The 11,049-nt window shown below is 31.9% G+C and overlaps 3 protein-coding genes across 5 annotated transcripts; 1 reads left to right on the top strand and 2 right to left on the bottom strand.

Annotated features, from left to right (window-relative positions):
* Window positions 1–123: 123 nt before the first annotated feature.
* On the bottom strand, window positions 124–2,197 carry LOC145732706 (uncharacterized). Of its 3 annotated transcripts, none has more exons than XM_081985168.1 (7): window positions 2,179–2,197; window positions 1,434–1,485; window positions 1,170–1,376; window positions 957–1,119; window positions 767–896; window positions 564–717; window positions 124–511 (listed from the first exon to the last, which is right to left on the bottom strand). In XM_081985168.1, exons 2-7 carry the CDS (start codon window positions 1,466–1,468, stop codon window positions 277–279), a joined length of 924 nt encoding a protein of 307 aa, XP_081841294.1. In that variant the 5' UTR covers window positions 1,469–1,485; window positions 2,179–2,197; the 3' UTR covers window positions 124–276. The 3 variants fall into 3 exon arrangements, with proteins under 3 accessions (XP_081841294.1, XP_081841293.1, XP_081841296.1); XM_081985167.1 differs by lacking the exon at window positions 2,179–2,197 and adding an exon at window positions 1,988–2,089; XM_081985170.1 differs by lacking the exon at window positions 2,179–2,197 and adding an exon at window positions 1,554–1,572.
* Window positions 2,160–3,125, top strand: LOC145732721 (transmembrane protein 17-like). Its single transcript, XM_081985190.1, has 4 exons — window positions 2,160–2,411; window positions 2,462–2,571; window positions 2,624–2,737; window positions 2,846–3,125. Exons 1-4 carry the CDS (start codon window positions 2,321–2,323, stop codon window positions 3,095–3,097), a joined length of 567 nt encoding a protein of 188 aa, XP_081841316.1. The 5' UTR covers window positions 2,160–2,320; the 3' UTR covers window positions 3,098–3,125.
* A 5-nt stretch (window positions 3,126–3,130) lies between these two features.
* On the bottom strand, window positions 3,131–6,140 carry LOC145732695 (uncharacterized). Its single transcript, XM_081985150.1, has 6 exons — window positions 5,995–6,140; window positions 4,642–4,999; window positions 4,381–4,593; window positions 4,038–4,320; window positions 3,650–3,985; window positions 3,131–3,598 (listed from the first exon to the last, which is right to left on the bottom strand). The coding sequence occupies exons 1-6, from the start codon at window positions 5,995–5,997 to the stop codon at window positions 3,331–3,333; spliced, it is 1,461 nt and encodes a 486-aa protein (XP_081841276.1). The 5' UTR covers window positions 5,998–6,140; the 3' UTR covers window positions 3,131–3,330.
* Window positions 6,141–11,049: the final 4,909 nt, after the last annotated feature.

The raw sequence follows: 11,049 nt of genomic DNA, 5'->3' as shown, positions 1-11,049 counted from the left end.
GTCCATATTTTCACATTTTTTAGGTATTTTTAGCAAAATTAAGCAAACTTTGATACTTTGAAAAGGGAGTTGTATCAGCATTTTGGCTTTTTACTTGCCAATCAAAATAAGCAACAGATTCAGTTACCAAGTAAAACCTATTATTTACATTGTTAATGTGAGATTAATTCAAAGTACAGAACACACTTGGCGTATAAGTAACAGCACAAAAGTAAACAAAAAACGGATAATAATAATAAATTATCTGTATGGAAATACAAAACTACAACCAAGTATTCAGTCAAGTAAATTTTCTGTTGTAGCTGATGTTATCAGTTCGGCAATCCTTATCTTTTCTTCGCCAAGCACATTTTGGTTGTTAATAGTTGTTTCCTTGTTTAGAGATTCGATGAAATTTATTGTATCACAAACACTCATATTGCTCTCCAGTTCTGGATTTAAAGATTGTGCTTCCTCAGTATTTTTTGCCAAAGTTTCTTCTGTAGCTTTTTCAAATATTTGGTACAACTGCCTACAAAACATTTTTTTTACTTCATATTGCCTGCACAACATTTTCTAGTTACTTCAAATCATAGTCAGAATCCAGAATGTCATTTCCAAACGTTTTAATGTAGTCCAATTCACTAACTAGATAAAACAGTTTGGACTTAAGAATTACAGCCTTAACAATAGGGAAAACTTCACGGTTTTCTATGGACGGTATTTCCAGTTCTTTATCTGAAAATTTTTAAAATTACGCTTGTGAACACAAGCAATGGACACTAACCGGAATATTTGGAAATTACTGATATTAAAGCTCCTTTCACTTCAGCAAAAACATAGTCATAAACTGTTTGCAAACACTTTACTTTTTCTATTGGGGTTCTTTTATTGCTGATCATGGACAGCTCCACTACCTAAAAATATTAATTTTTTTTTATAAAAAGAATGCTTATTAAAGGTTTTAGATTAATTACAGCAGCATTAGGGATGAAGTTATAAAATGTTGATCCTAATTGCTTTGGTGTACCGTTTCTTTTGCAAAACTCTTTAGCTGCTTTGTAGGCGTGTAGATCTTCTTTGGTATGTTCGTTTTTCAGGCATGAAAATACAGAGTCGTAGATCTCAAAATGAACAACACTAAAAATAAAATTTTTTCTGGTGTTTCTGCACTATTTGGAGTTTCATACGCTTTTATCAAGTCTGGTAATGTCTTGCAGTTATGACAATCATTATTGTCGAATAAGAGTGTGATCAAGTCTTCAACTGCTCGTTCTATATCGTCTATGAAAATAGCTACAGATCGAATTGATTTGTAGTTCCAGGATTCCAGCACTTGTTGTATCTGGTCGATAATGTCTTTTTGTTTTGAAATCAGTCGCAGTTGTTCTCGAATCCTAAAATCATAGTTTTTTGTGTGTGTCTTTTAGATAGAACAAAAAAAAGTTACTCACTTTTCAATAGAATCAAAGCATTTCAAATCCGCCATTTTGGTTGCTAAAGTTTCTAAAATTTTAAAACTAGTAAGAACAATATTGTTATATTAGTATTGTTTAAGACAAGACATAACCTACTTTTACGTGATTCTATAGCAAAAAATACATCTGCAATTATCAGAATTGCTGATAAGAAATAAAATTGTATTACGTTAGATAAGGCAGATTATCAATTCAGTATTTACTACGAACACGACATATGCACGTAATATGGATTGATGCTTTGATAGATATTGGCTTTTTTAAGTTTTAAAAAAAATATTCGAACGGAAGAATGTTTCATAAAAGGGAGATCAAAGATTAGGAAACAAAATATTTAAACGATGAGAATGAACCCCCAAATTTTAGTGGTAGTTTTCAGTTTACAAATATCTGAGAGAGATAGTAATCAACAAATTAATTTGATTGGTGTGAATTTTAAAATGTAGATTGTCAGGTATCTTTTATGATTTATGTTATGTAATGTTCTAGAACAGAAAAGTCATCGTTAATAATAAAGTTTTTTTACATACCTATATATTTTTTTTTTAGGGTCTAAAAATTCCTTCAGGGACCTTTTATTGTAATTTTGAATGCTGTTCATTTAGAAATTTGTGTAATGTAAACCTTTTTTAAATGCGTTAACTGAAAAAAATGCATTTATTACTAAATTGTGATCAGTACAAGCTTTTGTTTGTATCATATGATTTCCTTTACTTTATACCTGCGTTTTATAAGTGGTTTCCACAGTGACTGCCTAAACAACTTCAGAATACAAACAATTATATTCCATATACTTGTACTACAACTTTCTTGGTTTTGTGTTGTCAAAGGTCGGCATTTTCTTTTAGATTCCGTAGCGCAAAATGTCCTGGAAAGAACGAGTTGTTTCGTATAGCAAAACTATATTTCCAAATCTGGAAAAGAGTAACAAACGAAAAGATAATAACACAGAATGTGAGTGAAAATAACTATGAGTTGAATTCAGTTCGTCACAAACCTTACAGTTTTAGAAAATGAGGTGAAATCCAATTTACCTTTGCAGATGACAGCGTATTTCAACGCTGTCTTCATTCCTGTTTGGATAGTAGTGTTGTTGACTTTTTTAGTTGAAAATGTAAGTAATCTACGTGTCAGTAATAAATTATTATAATAATAACTCTTTGTAGTATGAAAAGTTTACCAAGCTTGTGCAACTTATCATTATTACCATAGTAGTTACAATATTCATAGTCGAATCCATGAGACTCTACATGTTGTATGAAGGAAATCTGAAGGATAAAGTAGACACATAAATATTAATGGAGATGTTGATTCTCCTTTTTCTACAATTATACATCCTGCACAAAATACTGTATTAAGTTAACAACTAGGTATAATCTTCTTTTTAGATTCCGGAACTAGCAGGATTTTGGATGTTATCAGTATTTATCCAATTTCCTCTGCAAGGATTATTGCTGTTCAATCCATACTTCCAATTAAGGGTTATGGAAGTAGTGTGCCAAAGTGTAATTTTCATCTTGCTCTGCCTGCAAATTATTTTCGGTTTCCTTGCATTAAGATATACAGCCTCCGAGCAAGCTAAATATTACAGATTCAAAAGGTCTGCCAAAAAAACTGTAGATGTTGCAATAGAACATTAATAAATGTTATTTAGGGATTAAAGCATAACACACTTTGTACTATGTCTCTATATTAACTGTAAATACATTGGAAACATCACAAGAACATTGAGTGTCGCAGTAAAAGACTCTGGAAACAACAACCCTGTTTTGGCTATTCTAAAAGAACTTCTCTTTGGCTAGTGTATATAAGACTGTAAAATACCTATCTATAAATACTTTGGTAAATGCTTTTAAAGATCTGGCATCTAAATTTATAATAACTTTTTTAATAAATTGCCCCAGTTGTCCTCAACAAAGAGCATTAAAGAAGACTTAGTTGAAAATGTTTCAGACGGGACACTAAAGGAGTACTTAAGGACTTTCCCTTCAAAAGTCCAGAAATACGCGATAACCTCGTCTGGTAGTTTTCTAATTTCTACAACTCTTATGCCTGCCGTAGATTTAATAAATTTGCTTGCTTCGTCGTATTCTAGGATCGCGGATAGTGAATGGTTAGGCCTGTCATAATGATTGAACCATCTAAAAAACTCAAATCAATACTTGTTATAGTTTCAAGGAATCGCTGTTTACTTGTGATACGCTAAAATAACGGCACAACTTCTGGTCAAAATAGTTTGGTCATTATCCTCAAACTTCTTTATGACATGCAAATCCTTCTTCTTGTGTTCACTGTCAAGTCTTTCAGACAAAACTTTCGAAACCAGCTCTTCTTTAAACTCAATCCTAGTGCCGTAACTTTTACTCGCTTCCTCGTCTTTGGGTTTTTCAAACAAGGTGAAAAATTTACCGATATTATCAAACCCCCTTCCCATAACTCCTTCTTCTGTATGTCCCAGATCAAAAGTGTGGTACAGCTCATGGAGGACTGAACCCAATGTTGTGGAAAAAGACGCTCCTATAGTTCCTCTACAATAATTTTGAGTAATAAATAATTGAGATTGCTTTGGTGATCTGCCACCTGTAGCAACTATCATCCAGGAATTTCGTCTTATCGATTAGCGTTTGGTCGTCAAAGGTTGATGTGATTTTATCAAATTGCTCAGGCCAAGTGTGGAGAGAAGCGCTACCAAAAAGCGCCAAACCTCCACCTCCCAAAGCTACATAACCTTCAGTAATTTTCAAAAGCTCAGAATGAGTTGTGATATTCTCAGAAAATTTATCACCACAGTAGTAGGTGCATGAAAGAAAGGCTAGATATTTTCGGTTTGGGGATGCAATCTCTGACTTCATAATTTCTCTTCCTAAACATCAATGGATTATACTTCATTTCAGGGGGTTTAAAGGAGAATTCTACTTATTACCAATACTTTCCCACAAATCTTCTTGACTCATCTTCCGTGCTTCTAAGTAGTTCAATTTGCTGTGAAATATTTGGCACTGGTTTTCCAAACGAAAGGTTTTCCTATCAAAACCGTTTTCAAACAACTTTTCCGCAGTGAAGCATTGCAGTAATTTTGCAGCTAGCAGGATTCGAGTGCAGGCACTTTCACTATCGCACTTGGCATCACTTGGACCTGAAAACCATCTTAAAACAATTCTAATAAAGTGAATCCAAAGCATACCTTGGAAAACACCATCATGTCCGTCACATATCACATAAAGTGGCATCACAGTAAAGTTGAAAGGCGCAGGACAGTAGTTTAGACTCAATTCTAAAGTTTTGCATCCAAATTCGAATCGGAAATTGTTTTCACCCTCGTGTAATTCCAGTAAAGTTTTGAAGGTAGCCAAAGTGGGACGTATTAATATGGATGTGTTCTGAGATTCATGGACTATTTTGATAAATTGGTCTGGTTTTTGGCATTTTTGGTTTTCGGTGGTTTCTGCCACGCCCACCACTCGTACAATTGGATATGCAATTTCATCTTTGTTTGTTAAGTTTAATATTTTGATTGCATGACTGCAAATGTTTGGTAGAGTCTGAAATAAATAAGAGTATTACATAAATTCTGTTCTACAAATATTGAAATCAATGTTGTCATACTGAAATGATTGTTCTTGTTTAAAAATAGGGGTTTAATTTTTTTTTTTAAAGGTACTATAAGGGTTGGTCCAAAGTAGGATTGCAGTTTAAAGCTGTCAAACTTTTGAACGGTTCTCGTATCTGTCCAGAAAATTTAAAAAAATTGAAAAGTGTGTCGCTGTATTGAGAGTTTGCAGCAAACTGCAATAATCTTCAAAAAAAAATAATAAATTTGTTTTTCTACGAGCGTGTGCGAATGATAACTTTCCCGCACTATTTTTGTTCTCGAAATATAGACTTTTCCACACTAGTGTGTAAAGAAATCATTTTTCCACACTAGGAAGGGAAAATGAAATTATGTTAATTTATGGTAATAAAATTTGTAGGTTGCAATCAAGTATATTTGTATTTGTACTTAATATTTTCAATGTGCTGTTATATTTTAGTTACATACATATAAATATGTATAAAAGAACAATATGGTTAAATTCACTATTATTAAATATTGCTTATTCAATTTCAATTATTGCTTTTTCCAAATTTTTGAAAACGCTCGTAGAAAAAATGATGTTTCTATCACGTGCGGAAAGTGTCTCCCCCGCACTCGAACTTCAGTCAGCGTGCGGGAACCTCTCACATACTCCTAGATGGCGCCACATTCTTTACCGCAACGTCGATAGGTTTCTACTTTTGCAGTTCTACTGGCAGTTTGTTAACTTATGTGGATTGGCTCAATTGGCTATGCAAATGCAAAGCGGTAGAGTTGTATTAAACCGCCGCAGATGGCGCCTGCAGTCCTGCACAGTGCAAACCAAATTCTTGTAAAATTCATCAATTTTTGCTGTATTGTAACCTTACTTTTGGAGAAATTTTAAGATAATACATCTCATACACTATCTAATTTGTAACAAGCGTGTTAACTACATCTATATTATTAAAAATATATTATTACCATTTCTCATAGAGTATTTTCCATGGTTTTCCCACAACAATCACCAAAGCTGAATGCTGCATTGGCCACTGCTCAATCTTGCCCACTTTTTACTACAAGTGGCGCCACCGGTGTCCATCTCATAAAGTTATTATACCCCATTTTACAGGGTGAGAAAAAGTTTTAGAAGAGCCAAGTAAAGTTGTAATTAAACGAATTATACTAAAATAAAATACCTAAAAACTGAGATCACCGTACACAGGGTTGTCAGATTAGGGAATTTTTCCCTAAAAATTTTTTTTGTGGTATTCTGCAGAAAAAATATTTAATCCGGAGACTAACTCAAAATCGGTGGGAAAACGTATACTAAAGTTTTGTATTTCAGTGTGGCGTGCACACAATGTTCCAGGCCGATTTTCTCAGTTTTTAGTGCGTTTCAATAAAAAATGCTCTCTTAACAAAAGAAAATCGAAGTTTTGGGCTACATTTTAACGTTGGAACGAACCTTCTATCTGTCACAGGAACCAAGTTATGAGCTGTCAAATTGTGACATTTATAAAGAAACTCATTATTCACTTGCACTACTCAATTTAACGATCAATAACTCGGTTACCTAACCTAACCTAACAAATTTACGAGCTACATTTTCACGTTTGAACGAACTTCCTAGCTGTCATATAGGAACCCAGTTAGAAGCTGTCAAATTGTGACACATTCACGTATTTCATGTCAAATATCTTGGTTATTTGTGATTTTTGCAAGAAAATTGTATTCAGTTTGACGTTTAAACATTTTGACGAACTGTTATAGGGACTAAGTTAACAGCTGTCAAATTGTGATATCTTCATTGTTTCTAGTGTAGAAACACTGTTGTATTTCATTTCAAATATTTCAGTTATTTTGTGATTTCTTAAAGAAAATTGTATTGAGATAAAAGAAAGTCAAATTTACGAGCTACATTTTGACGTTTGAACGAACTTCCTAACTGTCATAGGGACCAAGTTAGGAGCTGTCAAATTGTGATAACATCACTATTTCTGCTACAGTTGCACTGTTGTATTTAATGTCAAATATCTCGGTTATTTGTGATTTTTGTAAAAAAAATTTATTGAGATAAAAGAAAGTCAAATTTACGAGCTACATTTTGACGTTTGAACGAACCTCCGAACTGTCAAAGGGACCAAGTTAGGAGCTGTCAAATTGTGCCACCTTCATTATTTCTAGTACAGTTACACTGTAGTATTTCATGTCAAATATCTCGGTTATTTGTGATTTTTGAAAAAAAATTCGTGTTGTGATAAAAGAAAGTCAAATTTACGAGCAACATTTTGACGTTTAAACTCCTAACTGTCATAGAGACTAAGTTAGGAGCTGTCAAATTGTGATATCTTCATTATTTCTAGTATAGTAACACTATTGTATTGAAAAAAAATGTATTGGGATAAAATAAAGTGAAATTTACAACCTACATTTTGACGTTTGAACGAACCTCCTAACTGTCATAGGGCCCAAGTTAGGAGCTGTCAAATTGTGCCACCTTCATTATTTCTAGTACAGTTGTATTTTATGTCAAATATCAACAATTTTTTTTAAAGAAAACTGTATTGAGATGAAATAAAACAGAAATTACGGGTTATATTTTGTTATGTTTGAACAAACCTCCTAGCTGTTATAATAACCAAGTTAGCACGTGTTAAACAAGGAAACCTGTCAACTTTAATAAATTTTAGAAAAAAATTGACAGTTTGTGGATTTTTCTATTTTCAGTAGGGAAATTGAGTCGACAGACCTGGCAACTCTGACCATACATAAATGTAGAATCAATTTTTGGACAAACTGTACAGTACACCATCTAAATGTTAATCATTACCATAACGATTCAAAAACGATTTTTTACTCATGTAACCTTAACATTTACTTTTATTTTCTTATTTGTGCATTTGATGAGTATTCAATGCAAATTCTTAAAAGGAACTAATTAGCGCCCATTGAATCATAATGACTATTCCATCCAACGTTTTAGAATAAGTTAACGACCTATACGATATAATATGACTTCATTCTAACCTTGATAACTGGTGGCATATTGAATTCTCTTTGATTTTAGTTGTTTACTATAGCTAGTATCATGATTTGTATGTTTTTTAGTATAGACAAGAAAACAATCAGATCAGTCCATTCACAGAATTAATTTCAGATTTATACCTGCGTTAACCTTGCATTTTTTTGGTATGGAAGATGTGAATTTTTAATATGCATTTCGTAATATTCATGAAAAAAAACTCAGACGATTCGACAATAAAACGAGTGATTTAAAAATGTCAAGGCTAGGAATCAGATTGGCTAAATTGAACTTTTTAGGGAGTTTATATTGTGCTTATAGTAATCGGAATTTTTGTTATCCACGAAAATAGGTCTAAAGGTTATGAAGGAAGTAGTTTCAACACTTGCATGAATTTTCTATTTTAAATTCGTTGAAGATAATCAAAAGAGGACAACTTAATGAGTTTTGTCTTAAACAATTATAAAATCTGAAATTCAGTTTATTTTTATCATTGTAACCGCATTAGAATTTCGCAATAATCCAAAAATACTGTCTGAACAACAAGTTACGACATATTCATACATTTATTTGTAATTATTTTCTTATATCTCCATTTTTTACATGACAATGTGCTATTATTTTGCTGCATTGCATTATTATTATGACATCAATTATTATCACGTTATAAATGAATTTTACATACGCATTTATGCGTTTAGGTTAAAAGGTTATCGGACGCATGATGAAAAAAACTTGTTGAAGTAAGTTAAATAGCATCTTATGTCATTTATACATTTATATTAGTTTACATTGCATTTTTTTAAGTTTAACCTTGCAAGATAAACATTTATTCGCAAGGAATTAGTGTTAAAAAATCGTTATCAAAGCTCGATTATATCAACATTTGTGTTTAATTAGAATTAAAAATTATCGACACTGACACACACACACATACACACCAACGCTGTTGACATTGAATAGTTTTCATTTAATAATATTGCCCGTGACCCAATAATCTATTTTTCGAGAAAAATCTACTAGTTTGTTATAAGATGCCATTTTACAAATAGCTTCCAATTAAAATGCTTGACTACAACAAAATGGTCCAATAACATTGTTTAACACCCATTAATTGTTATTAAGTACCACAGATGTTGATTTTAGTAAAAATGGCATTGATCATCATTATTACTGTTGAAATATTGTGATTATTGGTACTAAGAACAAAATTGAAGATTTTGAAGCTCCAAAACCAGAACCCAAACTGTCACATTAAGCAATGAATGGGTTTGGTACAGCAAAATATTTCCTTCATAAAAAAATCCATTTCAACCAAATCGTTCAACTTCAAATACTCTAATCATCAGGAATAGTAGTGTAGACGCATTTTTTCTTTCAACATTCTAGCGTGTCCTTAAAAAGAAGCTGACCTTACTTTGGTACCACGAAGAATGTTTACTAGGCGCCATTTTTTTGGTTTCATTATTATTGCATATGATTAAGCGGAACTCGTACCACATAACGATTCTGAACATTCATTTCAAGAGGAGATTTTTCAGAAAACTTGAATTTCTCTAGAAAACTGTCAATTGCGGTCTTGGGTTCACACACTTTTGCTAGATTTAGATCAGGAATAGGAAGCTTCGTCGCACATACCAAAGCAATACATTCCGATGATTACGCAATTTTAGTTAAATCTTGAAATGCGATATATTTTTTAGCTTACGTTTTGTTTTATTCTGCGTTTGGTACCCTTGAACTCTAGTTTTTAAACGCATGTTACCTTCTTGCATTTTAATAACATTAGGTAAGTATATTTTGTTTCCAACAATTCCTGAAATTTTTTTAGTTAAATAATTTGTAGAAACTTTCGTTAATTTTAAGCAAAAGTTTGAGGGCAGTTTTTGAGATATTTGGTTCAAAATTGGAACTGGAACTAGGGATGATAGAGTTTCACAGTGTAAAAGTTTATTTTCCATTACAAACAAGTTTACTGGAGTTCAAAAGAACAAATAATAACCTGTAATTAAATCTGGTTATTGCAAAAGTGTTCTCAAAAAGTTGTAAAATCGTTTGGACTATCGACAACATTGATTAAGAAAATAATCTATTATAAAACTCCTGTTATGGTTTTGAAGGTAATTTTCTTAACAATGACATAAGTACCTTATGGCAGTCTTGTAAAGAATGAAATTCTCTACCACTTTCTATATTCTCACTTTTCTGATTTTTTGCCAAATAACGGAGTTACTTTTGATTGAATTTCTTGGATTTTTAAAAAGCATTTTTTTGTGCTTTAGTACAGTTTTTTTGAAATAAATCCCTTTAGAGCTCAAGTGTCTTGAAAAAGATGAAATTCTCTACAATTTTCCCCTTGTACAGTTTTTTGATATTTTTCTAAATAACGGAATTACTCTTTATTGAATTTCTTGGGTTTTTTTATAGAACTTTTTTGCTTTAGTACAGTTTTTTTGAAATAAGTCCCTTTAGAGCTTAAGTGTTTGGAAAAAGATGAAATTCTCTACAATTTCCTCCTTGTACAGTTTTTTCATATTTTTCTATATAACGGATTTACTCTTTATTGAATTTCTTGGGTTTTTTTATAGCACTTTTTTATGCTTTAGTACAGTTTTTTTGAAATAAATTCCTTTAGAGCTAAAGTGTCTTATAGCAGTCTTGAAAAAGATGATATTCTCACAACTTTCTCCTTTTACACTTTTTTGGTGTTTTTGCAAATAACGGAATTACTCTTTATTGAATTTCTTGGGTTTTTTTATAGCACTTTTTTGTGCTTTAGTACAGTTTTTTTCAAATAAATTCCTTTAGAGCTAAAGTGTCATATCAATCTTGTAAAAGATGAAATTCTCTACAACTTTTTCCTTATACACATTTTTGCTATTTTTGCAAATAACGGAATTACTCTTTATTGAATTTCTTGGGTTTTTTTATGGCACTTTTTGATGCTTTAGTCCAGTTTTTTTGAAACAAGTCCTTTAGAGCTCAAGTGTTTTGAAAAAGATGAAATTCTCTAC

This window comes from Ips typographus, linkage group LG8 (assembly GCF_016097725.1).
Source record: "Ips typographus isolate SLU linkage group LG8, UJ_Ityp_2.0, whole genome shotgun sequence".
Taxonomy (NCBI): Eukaryota; Metazoa; Arthropoda; class Insecta; order Coleoptera; family Curculionidae; genus Ips; species Ips typographus.
Note: the sequence above shows the minus strand (reverse complement) of the source record. Positions and strands in the feature narration are given on the sequence as shown.